The sequence below is a fragment of the Drosophila innubila genome (assembly GCF_004354385.1).
Source record: "Drosophila innubila isolate TH190305 chromosome 3R unlocalized genomic scaffold, UK_Dinn_1.0 2_E_3R, whole genome shotgun sequence".
Taxonomy (NCBI): Eukaryota; Metazoa; Arthropoda; class Insecta; order Diptera; family Drosophilidae; genus Drosophila; species Drosophila innubila.
Genome location: NW_022995380.1, coordinates 12,750,916 through 12,771,531, shown reverse-complemented (window position 1 = coordinate 12,771,531; position 20,616 = coordinate 12,750,916). Strand labels below are relative to the sequence as shown.

General features: G+C 38.8%; 2 protein-coding genes and 1 long non-coding RNA gene across 9 annotated transcripts in view; all 3 read right to left on the bottom strand.

Annotated features, from left to right (window-relative positions):
- LOC117791498 (FERM, ARHGEF and pleckstrin domain-containing protein 1) overlaps positions 1-9,737 on the bottom strand; it is a 35,182-nt gene extending 25,445 nt beyond the window's left edge. For 2 of the 7 annotated variants that reach the window (XM_034631270.1, XM_034631277.1), the window contains exons 1-2: positions 9,681-9,737; positions 1,310-2,091 (exon numbers count right to left, since the gene is read on the bottom strand). In XM_034631270.1, coding sequence (XP_034487161.1) covers positions 1,310-1,573 — 264 coding nt within the window. In that variant the 5' untranslated portion in view covers positions 1,574-2,091; positions 9,681-9,737. Of the gene's footprint in view, positions 1-1,309; positions 2,092-8,820; positions 8,965-9,451 lie in introns of those variants that run through there. The other 5 variants (XM_034631271.1, XM_034631274.1, XM_034631275.1 and 2 more) reach the window with 5 other exon arrangements.
- Positions 9,738-10,408: 671 nt separating this feature from the next.
- On the bottom strand, positions 10,409-13,633 carry LOC117791192 (replication factor C subunit 1). The gene is made up of 3 exons (XM_034630880.1): positions 13,557-13,633; positions 12,181-13,493; positions 10,409-12,122 (listed from the first exon to the last, which is right to left on the bottom strand). Exons 1-3 carry the CDS (start codon positions 13,563-13,565, stop codon positions 10,478-10,480), a joined length of 2,967 nt encoding a protein of 988 aa, XP_034486771.1. The 5' UTR covers positions 13,566-13,633; the 3' UTR covers positions 10,409-10,477.
- Positions 13,634-20,122: 6,489 nt separating this feature from the next.
- On the bottom strand, positions 20,123-20,289 carry LOC117792610. The gene is made up of 2 exons (XR_004618190.1): positions 20,235-20,289; positions 20,123-20,171 (listed from the first exon to the last, which is right to left on the bottom strand). It is a non-coding gene; the product is annotated as an uncharacterized LOC117792610 (long non-coding RNA).
- Between the last annotated feature and the right edge of the window lie 327 nt (positions 20,290-20,616).

Below are 20,616 nucleotides of genomic sequence, written 5' to 3'. Positions count from 1 at the left end.
AACTATATTATGGCATCTGCTGTTGGCTATCCATTTTGTATACCTCCATTCATCTACCCCAAGACTCCCAACCCCTTTCATTGCTGTAGTCTAGTGCTGGCTTATTAAAAATTGAAGCACGTTGAAAAGTTGTTGCTGGACTGCAGACTTGCATAAATTGCGTATACGTAACGCTTATGTAATCTATTGACGTGGGCTGCCAGTTTGTAAATACACATTAGCAAATACACCCCGCTCTATTCCTATTTCCATATTTGCTCACACTGAATCAAATCTGTAACCCTTTTTAGAAGGCTAAAACCAAACAAGTGGATTGTGCTCGAGGCTATTTGTATGACGTTCACGAAGTGTTTTTTTGGTCAAGTGCATTATTAACAACTGTTTTATTTGCGACTTTGTTTGTTTTTTTCACAGTCCAGCGTTGTTGAAGCCTGCATGAAAAGATTATGGAATAAATTTAAATTGCTCAATTATTTATTTGGAAGCGAACCTCTACCTGCACAACTTCATTAAACCCCTGTTACCTACATTACAGGGTATCCAAAATGCTTTCAAAATAGTGGTCTATTTTTTGTGTATGCCTCTGCTATTTATGTTTCATATTGGTCAACAAAACGGTAACCACACATTAGCCTTGTGGTTGAACCTTTGGTTTCAGGTTAGTTTGTAGCATGCTACACTACGTCTGGCATCCTTGCCACATATTCCGAAATGAAAACCATAATATCCTTTCATAAAACATATTTAATTATTTATTTAAAAATTCCTCGAGGAAGCAGACCAGGAAAAGTGATGTGTAACGTGTCAATATATTGTGAAAAATATTAGATTACTATAAGATTACCCTTTTAATATAAAATATGATGCTTCAGCTGTCTGTATTGCGCATTCAATTTCAATTTATTTATCCAACAATAAGGCTTTGCAATTGAATTTTATATATGCTGAAAACAATCTGAAAAAATGTATCTCGCTATTTAGGTAAAAAACACAGCTCGGAAACGACGCAGGGGCGGCAACTGTGGAAAAGTCAACAAAATTAGCTGATAATGCAGAAATGCGCACAATAAAACTTTTTTATGCGAATTATTGAAAAGTTTGCTGCTCGCATTGAAAATAAATACGGTTCGAATAAATATTGTTGTTTGTTTGTACTAAAGTTATCTATATGTACAAACATATACGTTGCAGAAGAATAAGTAAAAATTAAGATAATCAATAAAACATATTAAATGACTTTAAAATTATCACGTAAGCTTTCACTTATTTATATTGTAGGTATTTAGTTCAGTCTTAATTTCGCACTCACCTGAACTTGAAACATAGTAATTGAATCATCCAGCATTTGTATGCGTACAGTCAGCTTTTTGCCACCGCGATGTCTGGGCGTTGATGGTGTGCCATCGACACCGCTGGGTGTGCTCAGCGAGTGGGTCATGCGACCGCCGGGCAAACCACTTCCGGGAGCTGCACCGCCGCTACCGTTGTTTAGATCATAATGACGAGATCCTCCTACTCCTCCGCCACCGCCGCCAACGGATCGTGTTACTGTGCCCATGTCGGCCAGTGACATTTTGTAAACGAGAATTTTGGTTACCGCAGCACGGAGACGTCGTAGACTCTTCTCCAACGGATTCCAGAAGCTGCTGCACTTAATCCAACCAGTTGAGTCTTGCTAATATCATGCATAGATTGCACGAATCCTTGTGAATTTGTCTTTTCTTAATTACTTTTCTACTAAATGTTACGACTTGGAATGGTACTGGGTTTGTATAATTTCAGTTTCTGTTTTGGTTCGGTTTCGGTTTAAAGTTTCAAAACTTTCGAAAACAATTGGAAGCTATAACCTAATGCCACACATCTGCTTCACATTTGAGTCAGTTCCATCTAATGATTTAAGAGGGTTCACTTCTTGTGTTTGGCATATTTTTTTGCTGCTGCTTCGATTGCTCAATTTAATTCTCGTTTCGTGTTATTTCGTTCTGGTTGTTGTTGCTGTTGTCGATTTTTGGTTTCTTCATAAATATTTATAACGCGCATGTGGACTCAATTTCCTCATCGTTCAGAGCCGAATGTTGTTGCCTCATATTGCTGTAAAGACACAGGCATAGATAATTATAGTCAGAAATGGTCATAAGAACTTAAGCCCCAAACAGTTGCAGTTGATTATAGAACATTGAGACAAGGCATAAAAAGATTTAACAGTGATGTCATAACTCTAGCTCAAAATCACAAATTTCAGGATCTTTTGAGTCAAACTGAATTCAACATTTGGTCTTCATTCGGTTGTGAATGAAAAGGCAAGCTCGATTTTAGTTAAGGGTTTTAAGCAAAGTTCGAAACGCTGATATTATTGCTACATCCTGAATCTCTTGAAAGCAAAGGCAAGTGAATTTTACATGCAGTAACAATTTACATCTTGTCTTTTAAGTGTTGAGCAACATTTCTCATAAGGGAAAATTCATTTCAACTATGGTAACATCAATCATCATGCAATTAGCACAGGGAATGGGTTAAAGCACTAGAACACTCAACTCATTTCAATAACTGTGTGTTGCTTTATGAGCACATGCTAATCATGGGCAAGTTATATACGAGTACAAAACGTGACTTATGTCATCTTGGTAACTGAGCCAGCCAAGCAATTTGCTAGAATATTTTTTTTATGGCATGCTTGGCATGTAAGAGAAACGAGCGAATGACGAACGGCGAATTCTCCATCGAATTCGACATTTAACTCAAAGAGAGCGAGAGAGAGACAGAGAGAGAGAGAGAGGGAGATCGATAGATTCGTTATCTGACTGACTGACTAACTGAGTGAGTGAGTAACTGACTGCTCTGACTTGGGTCATTGAACGTCGCCAACGTTGTTTCATGTGTTATTGCCGCGTTGCACATCGAGAGAGAAAGAGAGAGTAAGAATAGAACGCTATCTCAGCTGATCAACCTGACTACTGCATGTTCATAACGCATCGTAAATTCACACATTTCACGCCCCATTCGCTTAGTCTTGGATGGCATCCTGTATCTGCAAATTGACAGCGTACCACGTCCGCATTCAAATTTATGAGCTGAGCATAAATATAAGACGTAGGACTGACTGTAGACTTCTGGCCTCTTCATCTTTATCATCATTTTTTCATATTTTCTGTGTGCGTCCCACAATATAATTGGCGCCAAACTTCTATAGATACTCTTTTATATACGTTGGCGTTCCACAACGACTCGCTTATAACCCCAAAATCAACCTCAACCTCAACCGAAACTTTAACGTCAGTTTTCGATTTTCGCTTAACAGATTTAAGCTCTCAGCTTTCCGGTTTCGCGTGGGCGCCTCTCGTGGGCTGACCATTTGATACACCGCCTTTACGCTCTTCTCTTATCTACCTCTCTCGCTCTCTCTTTCTCTCTTCATGTCTCTTCCTCTGTCGTTTTTCTTTTTAAGTGCTCAACATTTCTCATGTTTACTTTTTTCTTCCGTATATATATTGTATATCTTTTCTTTATTTTCTGGGTCGCCTCTGATAAGCTCATTTATTTTCACAGGTGTTTTTACTAATTTTCAGTAAATTTTCTCGCTCTTTCAATCAATATTCGTTTGTGTTGCGTGTTTATTTTTCTTTTTGTATTTTTATGCGTTTTTAATGTTGAAAATTATTTGTGGCAGTCAATATTTTATTGGGTCATTGTTTGGGCGCTTCGTTTTAAATCTCTTTAAATTATTTACTGTCAATTTTTGTGGCATCGTGTGGACCGGAAGAGAGGAAAAGAGGAAGACAAAGAATACCCACATTTACTTATTGCCATCCACTTGTCATTATTTATTATGTCAGCTTTTATATGTCTAGTGGATAAAAGCGTGCGTTTCCATTTCTTGAGTTGTGGGCGTGACTCACTCCTCATTTGGATGGACCAAATTTCATTTTGAATTTTCAATCACTTAGACAGAGTTATATGAAAATATCCTTAGATAGCCTGTTTTAATTTTTTTTAAAACGATAAAAAAAATGTGCAAGAGCATTAAGTTGGCAGTTTCCTTGCGACCCTTAAAAGGTACTTCTTTGGACTCCGACGGACTCGTAAAACTTAATTAAGTAACCGTAAATTTCGTCACTTGACAGCATGTAACGGCAATAAAGTTTTGATGGGCGACGAGTGCAAAGTTTTTACAAAAAAGCCAAGAAGAACGTTTTAGTCGACACTGGAAGATACCCATGTGAACAGTTTTGAGATACCTTACTTTTTTAAACATACATTTATTTGAATTCTATGAATACACACATTTATCATTTTAGCAAACTCATCATAACTTCTTTTTGGTAAATTTCGAGGGTATATAACTTGAAGGTAAACTTTAAAGCTCAAAGTGATAAGTTTGATGGAAAGTTGCTGTTATGTGTGTGGCTATGCGTGTCTGTGCGTGTGTATGATTTAAAGTGCAACGATAGCTTGAGGCACATAAGCCCCTATTTAGTTGTTTGGGATGGCACGCAAAGTATGCGAAGCTAGGCTTCTTCCACATATGGCAACTGCCGTTGACATAGTTGGTTAGCCAGTGGACAGACCAAAGTTGGTTAGTTGCCAGTTGCAAGTTGCCCGGTAGCGGTGCTTTAACCTATTTCTGAGTAAACTAGGCAAATGCTTTTATAGATGAGCTCTTGAGATTTTAAGCCGAGCATATCTGGAAGAATTCTTGGCAATGACCTTAAATTCGAATTAGGAAAGTTCTAGCTAAAAACTAAAATTTCAGAAAACCAATAGCATCCATTTACATAAACATTCTGCTAAGCGTAAGTTTTTCAGTTGAGCTAAAGAAGATATATTTAAAGATATTAAAAAATTGTTCATCATATTAAAAGAATATCTTGAAATGAATAAAAGATCAAACCATTTCCTCACATTAACTAAAGTTTGCGTTACAATTTGTCCAAGATTTTCTATGACTGCTTTTGGCCAGTTTTACTAACCAAGTAGCCACTTGTTTAGCGGTACTTTAACCCATTTTTTTGTGCTAACGACCAGTTTGGCGATGAGTTGACGACAAGTTCCTTAGTCTCAATCTTAGCTACAGCTATTGCATTTGTCGTTAATGTTGGTCATTTTTATATAGTTGAGCTAGTGCTAAGGATTAACTAGAAAGACCGCATTCTATGTGGGTGCCCCGTTACAGTTAACGCGTAAAGCAATTGCAATTAAAAATCTAAAAGAATTGTCTGCTGACAGTCTTGAAACAGACATCGAGTCTCGTTAGATGTGTGTATATACATACATACAAATGTGTGTTAATGCACATAAAGATCGTAAAGAAAGAGTCTGTATACATGTAAAGAGGAGCATGTAATGCAATGAAATAAAACGATAAACAAAGGCGAGTCATATAAAAAGAGCAACTGTTTGCTTCCCTTTAAATGCATATTTTAATGAACTGCACAAAAGGCGAGTACGACCTCTCTCTGAGTTTTTTGACTTTGAACAGCAAACGGCAACACAGACTGACAGTCAGATAGACAGACAGGCCGAGTACATCCTTTTATACACACATAATTTGTTTTCTTTTCATTTTATTTTTAAACCAATGTACAGAGTAATGGAGTCGGTTACCATGTGCCACATGCTGCATTCGCTTTCTGGCCTACGCAAGCATCCATCAGCAGCGGTTGCCTTAGTTGCTTGAGTTGTCTTCGTTTCTTCATCTTCATTATTTTTTTTATATTTTTTCGGTTACTCTTTAAAGGTACATACAAATGTGTACATACCCATATGCAGATAGATATACCAAAAAAAAAAAATACCAAGTGATTCATCATCTGTCGACTGGAAGAGTTTACAGCGTGATACGAGTACATTTTAATTGAGATGCCACAAAACTGTGTTGAGATACTCGTACAAGTTGCACAAATGCATGACTTGTAGCTGGAAATTTGTTTAAATAAATTCTGGCAATCAACTAAAATTATCTTCCCAAGTGTAAATACGAACTTGTTTAGGTTAGACAAATTAAAAAAACAGTCAATATTAAGACGGTTTTAGTTTATTCTAAAATGCGACCAAATCTTTTATCTCGTGTGTTTAGAAATTTACAAGTTTCAACATTCATGTTTATTTAACACAAATTTGTAATTAATATTTGTAATACATTCTATGTTATAATACTTGAAACTTAACCTTCCAGTAAATAGCTACTTTAATCGCTAAAAATAATTTCCACATGCTACGAAAAGCCAGGCACAATAAAATATATTTATTAATATGCAACACGAATCAGCGAAATTACTCATAAATACTAAGCGAAAGCCGACTTGAAACTTGCCGTCAGCAAACAGCAATTGAAAATACACATAAAACTAGAGTGTACTTAATGAGAATGCTCAACAAATAGATACCCTACAGTTCGATGGTAGATACCCTAGACAGAAATAAAAAACAAGCACATTGTTTACTGTTAAATGTAATTAAAGGTTAATTCTGTCTGTGAGATACATTTGCATAGCTCTAGTATACCCCTTATGTACCCGTTTATCTGCTTACGGGGTATAAGCAATTGAGTGCATGCCTGAGGGGAAATCAATTAGTATTGTCAAAGCATATTCATAGGCAGTTATGAGCAAACAAGCAAAACACAAGCACACAAAAACAGATGCAGATACACAACACACACAGACATGCAGATACAGATACAGATACACACACAGATGCAGATACATGTGGTCTTCAGTCCATTGGCCGAGGGCTTTGACAATCTTTGACAACGTGAAAAAGCAAGTGGGCGATTGTCAATTGATTAGATATTGACAATGTGAATGAAGAATTCAATGGGACAGTATCAAGTTATAAGAGAATACAGTGCTGCATGTGATTACATTAAATTTAATGCAGATTTAATAAAAAAACCTTTCTAATATATGTAACTTTTGCATAAAATATAGCAGGGGACTCAAGTGATGTGACAACCTTGCCGCATTCAACTTGACTGACATTTCAAGCAGCCAGCAAAGGGTTGTAGATGAACACACACACACACACATCAGAGTAGAAGAAGCAGATACAAGTGCTGATGGTCAGGCACTCTCAAGTTGTGCTCAATTTGTATGCAGAACGACCGCTCAGCGCAGCTACTAAATTTAAGTTTATTAAAACGGATATGATAATCGTTTATCGTTTATCGATCTGCCACCAAATATAATAAAACCTGTTTGCAAGTCGCGTGTCGCGTAAAATCGTGTAAGAACTGTTTTTTAATTTAGCCAGTCGTCAGCAAAAAAACAGTATGGAGTTCACTAAAATACTCACAAATACATTTGTATCTGCATATTTAGTACAAGAGATTCAATTAGTAGTTCTGATATCGATCATCTTGGCTGGCAACCAGAATTTGCTTGATTTTCAACGTATTGTCCATTTTTGTCAGATTCTATTGACCCATTTCATCTGCACCATTAACTCGTTCTTTGTTGGCCAACAAGCAAAGCAAAGTTCTACCCGTTTTCATACGACTCTAGCTTAATTTTGTATCTGTATCGATAAATTACTTTGTACAACAACAAAATCCATACGAATTTCTTAACTTAATTATATAACACCTTTTTATATACACAGAAATCGGTAATCGAGTTTTACTACCTTAAGATTTGATTATATTTGTATAAACGAATGGCTAAAGTCTAAAACAATTGGTATGTTTCTAAGAAATTGCATTGAAAATTACAAAAAAGAAACCCTGTAAACTGTTGCATTTAACTTATTTAAACAAACCATTTTGCAAATATTAAGTATCTTTCCGTTGAACCTATAACTGTGTTTATACAAAAATCTTACATATAAGAAAAGGAATGATATTAATTGTTGTCTTGTACAAATTAAATTTAATTAAAGTTTTGCCAGCAAGAACGTAGATACAAATACACACACACGAATTAAACACATCTGATGACGTCAGCTTTTGCTGGAAAGGGCGTATTGCCAAAAAAAAAAAAAAAATAAAGATAAAGTAACACCTCATAATAACCGACAGCTATACAAACAAATTGTTGTTTTCTTTTTGCCTCAGTGAGTTGTCGTCTTGTACTTATCTCTTTCCTTCGCACACACACACACAACATACTATAAATACACATATGTACACAAAATGATAATGAAATGCGCTTTGGGCTCTGTAACAACGAGTGTAATAAATAGACAGAAGAAGCAGCAGCAAGCAACTAGCGAAGGAAAAGTGTTGGGAGCTCAGCGTTTATCTATTATCTATGTCAACGTGTGTTGTTGTTATCAGCTGCATATGAAAAGCCGTTAAACAAACATTACAATTGCGCATGCATGCGTGTGTTTATCATTAATCTTATCGATATGTGCGACAAGTTTATATATTGTGTCAACTCTGCAAATGCAAAAACAAGCAAGAATAAATAAAAGCTAACCAAACACATTCCGATATATGCTGATAAGCTTTGAATGGAAATAATAAAAAACAGAAAATCAAATGTAATTGCAAGCTAAAGTTGAAGTTGAAGCGTAGAACTTTGCACCACAATTGAACAGATGCTCTCAGTCGGGCATTTCATTTGATTTCCGTAACAAAAGCTCCAATAAGCACCAGCCGAATGAAATGAAAGCGAAAATATATTGAAAAATCAACAGACAACAAAAACGAGAGAGCGGGCGAGCGAGAGTGACAGAGAGTAAGAGAGCATTGTGAATGTGAGAGCGGAGCGTGGGAGTAACTTAAGCAAATGCAATGACCTGAATTTGAGTCTTTTGTGCAAGTAAATGTAAAAAGGGCGATAAGAAGTGTATAAAAAGGTAAACATGTGTTAAGTCTCCTACCCCAGCCATTTTCAGCACAAAAGAAAAACCTCCGAAAAATTGAGAGGCACAGGCAAACATCAAAATAAATCAAGGCGCAGCGACGAGTGTTTACAATAATCGTGTAAAAGGTAGCAGTAATTGTTGTTGTAACTGCTGCTCAGCTCCTCTTCCACAACCAACACTTGCTCTGCGCAAGTGTATGTATGAGTATGAGTGTGTGTTCGGTTGAGTGTGTATATACGCAACGTCCTTGTGCCTAACACAACAGTAAACGGGCAAAGGGGTGCCACAGGGGGTTGCACAGGGGCCAGAGCCACCCAGTTTGCTGTTGTCGTTGTCAGAGTCTATACACTTGCCTTTTCCTCCATGTACGTGTGATGCTGTACGCCACCCTGCGTATGCGTATATGTGTGTGTGCGTGTTCAGGAATTTTGCGTGCTTATTGAATTTTCAGTTTTAACGATACGAACGAGTTGCGCAAATTACTGAACGCCCTTTGAACTTGTTAATTTAATAGAATGACACGTTAAGAACAGGTCCAGATGTGTGTTTCTTATATTTTCATGTTACTATTGCTGCTGCTGCGCCCTTTACACATACACACATAAACGCGAGCAGAGGGGACACTCACACTCACACGCACACTTACACAGGCTCAAAATTTTTCACTGGTGCAAAAAAAGGTGGATAAGCAACACAAAACAGCAAAGGCATGTAAGTCGAAAATAAACACTTAAATAATACACACACACGCCAGTTTTGCTTAACAATAATTTAATCTGAATTGCGCGCACATTTTGTTGTCAATTAAAATCCATTAGAAATGCAAATTTCATTAAAATTTAATTGTTTTTGCGGTGCGTGGAATATGTACTAACCGTTCACGACAACGCCATTTTTACTTCTGACAGCTGTTTTGACATAGCGATGTGCAATATGAATTTAAGAACCTGCATTGAAATATCGTAAGTTAGCGATATATTGCGATAAGTCACAGTCAATTTATCGGCCACGACGAAGCATTGTTGGGAATCGATATTAATCGTTCAGCATGGAAAATATTGGCGGGAATTTGTTTTAATTTAAAAATAATGTAATTACCTGTTATTTTTTAACAGGGAATCAAACCAAACAAATAAAGGTTTCGTTTTCGTTTCCGATACGTCCTGAAATAACTATTTCGGTAAAAGTTTCTATTTCAGATTTTTTCGTTCGGTTTCGGTATCAATACCGGTGAAACATTTTAAAATGTTAAGATATTTTATAATAAATATGACATCAAAATAAATAGCTAGACCTAGGGCAAATTTTTTTTTTGAGCGAATTTAAAAATACTTAAATGCGGAATGATCAAAATGAAATTCCACTTAAAAATCGGTTCAGTTTTGATCAAGTTATGACAGATGAAAGTTGGCCAACTATTTAGCAACCGTAAACCGGTACAAGCGTTTTGGTATTCGGTTTTTTACAGATAATTTTCATTCGGTTACGGTTTCAGTTCCTAAAAATTAAACGGTTAGTTTAGGTTAACGGTACCGGTACCGTTCCCGGTGTCATTCCCTGTTTTTTAATGTTACATACAATTTATTGAAAAATAAAACAAAAATGGCCAAATGTATAAATTTAAGATGAGTAAGTGCAACTTAAAATTAGCAATCTTAGGAACATCTACATTCTATTTCTTGGGCTTAGCCTTGGATTTGGATGCAGTTGATCCGGCGCCAGACTTTTTACCGCCGGATTTGGAAGTGCCTGCCTTGCTGGCGGTGCTCGCCGCTGTTTTCTTTTTGGCCTTAATTAGACCATCCAGCTCCAGATCATCTTTATCCTCATCTTCATCAGAGGAGAGTGCATTGCCGCCCTCCTCATCTTCATCGCCCAGCATACCGCCGGTGTCATCATCGCCAGCCGCCTCGGCTCGCTTCCTCTTAACGTTAGCCTGTGCCGAATAAGAATAGGCCATCACCTCTTTGTTGTAGGCACGCGTAAGTGCCGCCTTCACACGCCCATCGACTGCATCCATGGGTGACTTTTTTCCCGGCCACGAAGTGAGCTCAATCAGAGATTCTAGATCCTCGCGCAGCAAGTGATAATCTTTCATAACATTTAGCGCAGAAGAAACGCCTTCCTGACCCTCCAATGCCAACGGACGCACAATGTTGGCAAGCAAGAAGGGAGCATAATCCTGACGGACCGAAAGCTTGGAGGCCGAGGTGCATACTCGAGTATGATCATGGAGCTCCTGAGCCAAGCGTGCGCGCTTATTGGACTTTGAATTCTTGCCCAGCCAGCCGGGGAAATTGATCTGGCCAGTGAAATGGCCGCACATGTACTCGCCGGGCAGCACGGAGCTGAAGACGGCTTGGGTGGGCAGGAGACTCCAGGCGGAATTGGCGCGTATGCGCTTATCCACCATATCGCCTAGACTTAGAGCATCCGCAGTGGCCGCCACCTTTGACATGATCTCGTTCCTGTTACCCTGAGGCATCACTTGCAGATAATTTTGCTGGACAAACAATGGAGCCATGCTGTAGTCATGGAAGAACAGATCGCACTTATCATAGAAGCTCATCTGCTTGTGCTCATCGGCGGTGAAGACCTTGCGGACGACATCCCAAGGACCCAGCTTAAGATCCTTGGATGCCACCTGTTGCCCCGTGATGGCTTTCTCTGGCAGTTGCTCGCCAGCGCTGAGGAGTGCGATGTGATTGATGGTCTGTCGTATGTCATTGTTGGTGGCGGCAATGATCTCCTCGATCTTGGCCGGTGGCATTTTAAGCTTCTCCTTGAAGCATATGCTCATAATGCGTCCCTTGATCTGCTCGATACGAGGTCGCTGGAAGCGCAAATCGTAGCAGTAGTTGACCAGAGAACGGATCTTGGGATGATTGCGATCGTTGCACATGCAAATAATCGGCACGGAACTATCCTTGATCAGAGCAATGAGTTCCTGCATGCCGCCACGATCCTCGTTGCCCGCCATGCCGTCCACCTCGTCCATGATCAGTACATGCTTCTTGGACACCGCCTGCGATTGGCCATTGACATAGCCATAGAGTGACTTGTTGCCCAGCAGACTGGCCACCTCCTCCTTGAGCAGCCGCTTGCTGCGCGTATCCGACGCATTGAATTCGACCGCATCGAATCCCAGCTCCTTGGTGACCAGCGTGGCGGTTGTCGTCTTGCCAATCCCGGGTGGACCGGACAGCAAGGCCGCCTTATAGAAGCTACCATCATCGTTTTTGGCCCATGGATTCGGACGCTGTGGCTTCTTTTTGCCATCATGACTGACATACCACTTGGACAACCAGTTCATCAGTCTATCAAAAGAAGATTAGATTGGAATGGAATTAACTACTAACAACGATGTTTACTCACTTGTTGACATTGCTGGCGGGTCCAGCCTGACCTACAATATCCTTAATAGTGCTTGGCTTGTATTTGTCCACCCAGGCCATGTTCTTTGTGTCTTCCGGCTTGGACTCATCCACATTGTTGTTGGCTTCCTCACGGGGCAAGACTTGTGTCCGCTTGGTCGACTCAACAGGCTCTTTTTTGACTTTGGGACTAACACTGGATTTCATCTCTTTGCGTTCTTGTTTCACTTTAGAGCTGTGACTCTTCTCCTCTTGCTTGGAACTGCTGCTGCTCCTTGGAATATCCTCTTGGTTGCGTTCCTTTTTCACTTTCGTTATGCTGCTCTTTTCCTCTTCTTCCTTCTTCACCTTGGGACTCTCCTTCTTTTCCCCAGATCTCTCCCGGATCAAATCAAATAGTCCATCCTCACTTAAGATGGTCACGTTGTGCTCTTCGGCCTGGGCGAGTTTCTTGGGCCCCGCCTCCTCACCCACGACCAGATAGTTGAGCTTCTTGCCCACCACAGTCATGACACGACCACCGAATCCCTTAATCACCGATGCGGCCTCGTCCCGCTCCATGGACTCGAGTATGCCGGTAACCAAAAATGTTAATCCCGCCAGGCAATTGGGCGATCCTTTGGGAATTTCTTTGCTGCCCGGATTCAGGCAGCTGCTGCGATTCTTGTACTGCTGATAAAGCACGGCGGCCATGCGTTTTCGATCCTGCCGATCCTCGTCAGTCAATACACTTGTCTCCAGATCCGCTGACTTTTCCTTCTTAACACGTGGCGTCGAGGCCTTGGGCTTCTTGGCAGAAGCGGCTTTGGGTTCCGGAGTTGGCTCCGGGCTGCGTTTGCGACTTGGCGCCGGACTCTTGGCCTTGCTGATCTTTTTTGGCGATGGAGAGGTTGGCTTAGAGATGACTACATCGGGATTCTCATCGAGATCTACCTCCATCAGACTGCGATCGATTGCTTCATCTTCTAATTCAACTATGCTGCGATCTTTGGGCTTAGGTGCTTCTACTCGCTTCGTTTCGCCACCAAACAGCTCTGTGGGATTCACTTTCTGCAGCTTCGATGCTTCTTTCAGCTTGGACAACGATGGCTTCTTGGCGGCGTGTCCATTATCGTTGCGTGGTGATTTGGTTTCCAGTGCCTTGCGCGACTTTTTCACCTCCTTGCCATGCTTGGTCACCTGCGGACTGGCGGGAATTTCATCCTCATCGCTGGAAATGACAAGAGCTTTTCGTTTCTTTGGAACCGGCGACGGTGTCGCATCTTCGTCGCTGTTCTTCTTGCCCGGCAGCCGCTTGAAGAACGTGTCTATACCCTGGAAATGGCGCGGCAGTGATTATATTATTTACCAACTACTTTTAATTATTAATCAACTTACGCGCTGCATTCTATTGATTTAATTTCGCATTAAAGTGGAAGCAAAAAGGCGCACTTAAGTTGTTTGTAAAGTTGTATTTCGATACTAGTTCTATTGAACTAATCCCTAAAGTGAGCGAACGAACTAAATCCCTAACTGTGGTCACCTAGTTCAATGCCATAACTTTGCAATTAATTCATAATTTTACGAAAATTTAAAATTCGAAATTACATAAAATTAACGTAAGCATTTTAATGAAGGTATGATGTTTTTCATCCTAAGGTTGTAAAATTTGAAGTTACCAATTCTGTCATTTGACCCAAAGTGGTGCATATTGCCAGATCGATGAATTTAATAGGGCTGCCCATCCTGTAAAAATTTCTGATCTGGTTTGATTTTATTACTTAAAGAAATAAGTACATTTCCAAATTAAGGTATTCTGAATTTGTGTATCTACCGGTTTTTTAAACTGAAGCGCCACTTTTGTATTCTCGTTAAACATGTAGGCAAAAATCTGTTTTGACAAAAATGATTACACACCACATCTAAGTGCAAATTTTGCAAATATTTGTGGAAACATTTATTTCAATTAGTTTAAAGTGTCTCCAAATAATTTAAAATCTCGCGTATATTGTAAGTCGAGCTATCGAGTTTTTTTTAAATTTGTATCGTCACAGGGTGACTATTTTACTTAAACAGCTGCAGTGATTGGCAACGTATGCGCTAGTTGGCAACGCTACTTGTAGCGTTCAGTTGTTATCATGCAGCATTTCAAATTTAAATTCAATTTTAAAGCCGTTGACACAAATTCAATCGGCCAATCTAATCACTGATCAAATAAACTTGAGGAAACAAATTGATTTTGTTAAACCAAGTAGCTTAATTGACTTATTGACTTAACATGTTATTTGACACATGCCTCATCAATCTTGCGATAATGCGATCTAATCACATCTTTAACGCCAACCCTCAATCACTTCTATTACACTTGCACATTCGAATTATGAGGCCGCACAAGCTGTTTAGCTGCATTTACAAGACATTAGAAATTTGCCACCCTACTCCCCCTTGCGGCTCACAGTTGTCACAAAGTTCGCTCGCTGATTACACGCGCAATTAAGGGTTGTGGGCAGGCGCCATTACCAAACCTCATCCCCCGCGAGAGCAGCGGTCGACACGCGGACCGCTTGTGTGTGGCTTGCGGCCTGTTGCACGTGTTAACGCTAAACGCACTAACAACAACGACATCAAATGTTTCCCTTGGGGGCAGCTGACAGTGATCGTTACTTAACCTTGATTTTGATTAAATTAAATATAAACAAGGGACTGGGGGAGCAACTTAAAGTTAAATACAACTGGAAAATTGTATTAACGTAGACACGTTTAAATAAATAGATAAATATGTACATGCATTTATTTTTTTGTTTTATTTGATTGTTGTAAAGCGTGCAACAAGTTAAAAAGTTGACACATTGACAATTGGGCAGTCATTGATAAACCGCAAAGGGAGCGCGTTCAAGCATAAAAAGTTCAACAAAAAAGTTGGCCAAAAGAAGGAAAAAATCATCAAAAAGGGTTGCCCAAGGGATACGCAAGTCCCCGGCCGCTCCCTTCCTGTCTGTTATCCCGCAGCCACATGACAAAGTTCCCACAATCGCGCAGACATACATATGAATATAAATTGACTTTGGCCAAATCACATTTAACAGCCTTTAAATTATGCATAAAAGTCAAAAAGTAAATAGAAAAGCGACTTTTCTATGCTCCATTGGCGGGGTGGTTGTTTTCCCTTCAAATCGCATTTACACGCATTTTATTACATTTTGCATTAGATTACGTGCCGTTGATTTCGTCAGAGTATTGCCAGATTGTTTTCAGTGCATGACTTGTGATAAATTCGAAATGTATGTGTATTTACACAGAGCAAAAAATTCAATATTTTGTATTCTGGCACATTTAAAAATTGATATCTTACTAAAATTGAAATTATCTCGTTTTAATGACTGTAAATGTAAATATTTTAGTATTACAAAACATAAAATAGACTTAAATCTGTAACTGAGTACAAAAACGTGTAGAATATGAACATGATACTTAATCTATACTTTATACTTCATTCGAACTTAATTTAAGTCCGACTTTTTCTCTCAGTGTAGTTGTTGTGCTTGCTAATTTGAAAATGGCGTGTGATTGCAAACACTTGTTCTATGGTTGTTCCCCTTCCACACCCCCCGCTGATGTTTGCTTTTAGCATTTATCGATCATCAGCAATGTCTACGTAACCCTCCCTCCCTCCTTTCTACACTACAGGGCTAATCGTCTCCGCCCCCTCTTCTTCGGTTGCCTCATTAACTTGACATTTTGCTTTTGCATTTTAATGTAATGTGCTTTTTTTCTCGACTCAAATTCCCCTCTTACACTTTCTCTCGCTCTCGGCTCTCGGCTCTCCCTCTCTCGCAGTGTTTAATCGTGATTAATTGTTTTGACGCATTATTTTGATTTGATATTTATCAAAATGTCGCAAACTCGCGTTTAGCCTTTTATTATGTTTATTTAACTGATTAATCTCGGGTTTTATTCCCGTTTGGCTCTAACTATATTTAAATGGTGTGAGTGTGAATTTAGCAGTATTATTATTTTGGTGATTAAATTCACAAAATTAGCTTTGCCTTTGGTTTTATGTTAATTTCCCTGTATGTCAGCTAAGAGAGTGAAAAATTTGCTTTTCCTGTCAGGTCAAGAGGCAGTTACGGCTGTGTATTTATAACAAACAATTACTCATGATTTCTATTAAGTATATTAACTAAATAAAATACAGTGAAAGCTCCCTAAAGCTTTTGAAAAAGCTGAACCACCTTTATAATCATAATTCTTGCTGCCTGAATGTTTTCTTTGTAGTTTGTTTTTAAGTAAGTTGAGCACTTTTTTTTTAAATTTTATTTTGTTAGAAATTTTTCTGTTACCTTTTGAAAACTTTCACTGATAGCTAAATAATTTCTTAACCTCGAACTTGATGAGGTTTGCAAAAATTTAGAAGCTTTGAAAAACGTTTTTTAAAAACTTCCTATCATTAGGAATGTACTTTTCAGTTAGATGAAAATTGTAAAACCATTCATATTTTATTAATAATGTAAAATTTGTTTAAAGCTGCTGAAATCTACAAATGAATAAGACATGCAACTTTCAACTTCTTCGAAATAATGTGTATAAATTTTCCATTATTAAACATCTAAAGTGCTGCTTTAATTTCTTGGGAATCCTTTAAAGAGACTCCGCCCTCCACTGCGATTTCAAGTGAAGTTTCGTTTTAAGGACGGTGGGTTCAAGTTGCAAGCTGCAAGTTGCTCGTTTTCATTGATTTCAATTTGCTTTCGTTGCGACGCCATATTTCAATTTCTGACCGTCGCACAATTTACAAGCCATAGCATGTGTCTCCAATGATTCTACCTCCTGGCAGCCTCCTCCTTCGCAACGTGGCTTTAAACATATGTGTGTGTGTGTGTGTGTATGTGTGAATGTGTGTGTGTCAGCAGACAGTTGGCTGAGGGAGCGTGTTGGGGGGCTCTGTTCAACAGACGGACAGGACAGCTTAATTGATGAACAAAGGCGTTTGGGCCAAAGTTTTACTTAGCCAACAGAGAAAGAGAGATACGAGCATGTCTGAGCAGAGAGACATTGGCCAAGGGACTGACTGCTGACTGCTGAATGCTGGGCCGGCTACAGTCATCGTCTCCGGAGGACTTGCAGAAGTCGTACAAAATATTTAACACCCGCTGCGCGTATTTATGGGAGAATGAACCTGTGTCGTTGTTGTTCTTGTTGTTGTTGTTCTGGCTGTTGTCTCCACCATTTTGTCTAAGACGGGCAGCCTCATCCTCATCCTCATCTTCATCCTACGTGGAGTCCTCCTTGGCAGATTTGCAATTCCAATTGGCGCGACGTTGTCGACATTGTTGTCGTATTTGCTGTTGTTGTTGTTGTTGCTGTTGTCAGTCCACTGCCTTACGTTCTCCACTCGATGATTAGTCCTCATCGCTGTTATTTCCATCTCTGTCTAGTCTCAGCCTTCTATAGTGCATGAGGACTTTCCCAATGGCCGACAGTTTTGAAATTTGTTATTCCTACCTGTCCAGTGTTTGTCCTGCCCACCGTTTAGCCTTATTTTTATTGCATAGGCAACGCAATTATTTGTTTTATTAACTGTTGAACATGTTTTTTCGGTGCGCCATGGTTTTTCAACTTCCCCCCTTGCCAACCGCCCAGCCCCATTCTTCCACCCTCCCGTTTTGCGAAAAGAAAAAAATTATAAATTGCATATGTTATGAGTTCGACTCTGGGAAAAACGAGTTACTTCTGTGTGGCATAGCTGAATGTGTGTGTGGAAATCCTAAGCGAAATGTATTTGATAATTTGAACATCGATTGCTCAGTGGCTGCAATTAACCTTTTAAGGTGTTTGCCTGGTTTTTTGAAAATTGAAATTACAGTTGGGTTTTCCATGGGAAACTAACCACAGGAATCTGGGAAATGAATGAACCATATAGATAACACTTCATAATTTTTTTTTTACAATTTATCTATATTTTCGAAGTTGAAGCGAAATTTAATTGATATGCTGTAAAGATTATAGTATTTATAAGCTATTGTTTTAAATACAACTTATATATTTACATTCCTATGTTTTTTCTTATCGATAGGAAATCATAACCAATGATTATGAAATTTGTTGCAGCTTTGAAGCTACCGACTGTACTTCAATTATTTTTAAATTGAAACTTAAATAAATATGGCACATAAAATTGACGAGAGCTTCGTAAGCTACAGGTATCGATTCTTCCCCTTAAAAATCATGTATATATATGTATATATATATAAAAATTTATGTTTATTTGTTTATCTATGTATATTTTAAATGCCGATAAAAGCGCATGTACGACATGCGACTAAACAAGGCACAGAACATGGCATCATTACCACCATCAGGGGGAACAGAGCGCCATGTTTGATGATTAAATCTTGAAAATGTTAATGATGATGCCGACGATGCAGCCGTTAAAGCAACAACAACAACAGCAACAACAACAACTTGGCAACTTCTTCAGTGAAGAGCATTCGTATAGGAGGACAACAGTTAAAACCCAAAACTCAGGCACTGAAGATGGAGATGAAGACTGCGACAGCGACAGCGACTGCGACTGAGACATGGAAATTAGCTGACGATCGTTAAATGAGCAGCAATTTTCGGTGACGCCAAGAAAGGATCGACAGCAACAACAAATATCATTGGATTGGATTGGATCGGATTCAATTGGATTGGATTCGTTTGGATTGCATTGGATCGGTTTTCATTTGACGCGCTCTGGCAAAACGGCGGCTTGATTTGATATCGATTCGATTTCTGTCGCTTGATTAGCCCAGACTCGTTCTCGTTTTCGTTTTCCGTCTCTTTCCCTGTCTTCGTCTCCATTTCGGGTTGGACTATCAAAATACCCATTAACAATTAAAAGGCTTATGACAAGTTGAGGGACTCTCTTTGGACACATTGCCGCTGCATCTGAAACTCAAAATTATGGGACATTAATTGGCTGTAGGTTATCAAAAAAAAAAAGAAAAAAACTACAACAACAGAAAACGGAATAAATGGATACAAAAATTATGAAAAATATTATTGCATTGTCTGTTGGCTGAGAGAGGCGCAAAGCGTTTTCATCTTTCTTATTCTCCATTGTTATTGTTGTCTTCTCTTATTATTTCATTCTTTTGTAACTGGTTTTGTGTAACTGCGGATTGCCTTTTTTTGTATATTTTCGAATGTGTTTGTGTTTTTGTTGGCGATCTATGGATTATGGTCGGCGATTATGGCCTAGACTATTGAATATGCGGTTTATAAGGCGGAATGCTCGTAAGCGTGATAAACTAAATAATTGATAACTAAGAACTGTCCGACAAAAAACGATCTGTATATTAATAAAGACGAGTAAACGGATGAAGTAGTACCTTAAATATAAAATAAATAAAAAGAGGAGAAAAGTGTTCTTAAATGTATGCACTGTATAAAGTTAAAAATACTTTATAAAATGGGAGCGAAAAAGTAATGGTTAGAAATAGTTGTTAAAGGAACAAAAAATGATTTCAAGGGCATTCTCGAAAATAGTGTTAAAATGTGTTGCAATTATGTTAGATTTCTCTGTGTTATCAATATTACTATATATATGATGATAATTGGCAATTCATTGTCTCGCTTGTCTCGTGGCTATTAATCCCTGGCCTAAAGTCTCGTCTACTGCACAATCTTTGGCGAAGCTATAGAACCACAGGTCGTACATTATGCACATTCGAGAAAGGCAGCCGAAACCAAGTCCAAAACAACTTGGAGACTCGTCTTTGACTGGATTGCATTCTCATTCTCATTCCCATTCTGTTCGGATTGTAGCTTCGATTGGGTCCCAAACTCACATCGCTGTGTTGTCAAGTTTCTTAAGATTAATTGAACAATCAATTTAAAATTTTATAGGTTTTAAACTTTTCATTTCTCTTACACGATTTTCTGTGTATTCCTCTCTGCTTTTCTCTCTCTGTCTTATTTTCTGTCGCTGTCTCAGTTTGTTGTTGGCATATAAATTTGGTTCCTTTGTATCTGTGGAATGGTCTGACCAATTTAAAATTATGAAATAGTAGCATTAATGAAAGATAAACTTACGTATATTTTGGCGCGTCGCTTTTGTCCATCGCCTCCTTAATGTGTCGAGATCTTGGCTCGAATAACAGCAGCTGCTTAGGATCTCTTCAGATTTGCTTTAGAAGTTTTACCTGCTTTTAAATAATAAACTAAGATACATCGGTGTAGATTGTTCCAATTTTTTTTATATATGTCACATAGTTTATATCTATCGAGGTTGTATAAACCGGAATTCATCGATTTAGGAAATTTTTAACCAATGCGCCAAAAACGACAATCGACTGTTTCAAAAAACGGGCAATGCCGGCTTAACTTATTATATGTTATAGGAAACAAATTCAGCATGTTGCTTAACTCCTACTGGGATAATCGCTACACATTCTAGTTGCGATTGTAATTTCCT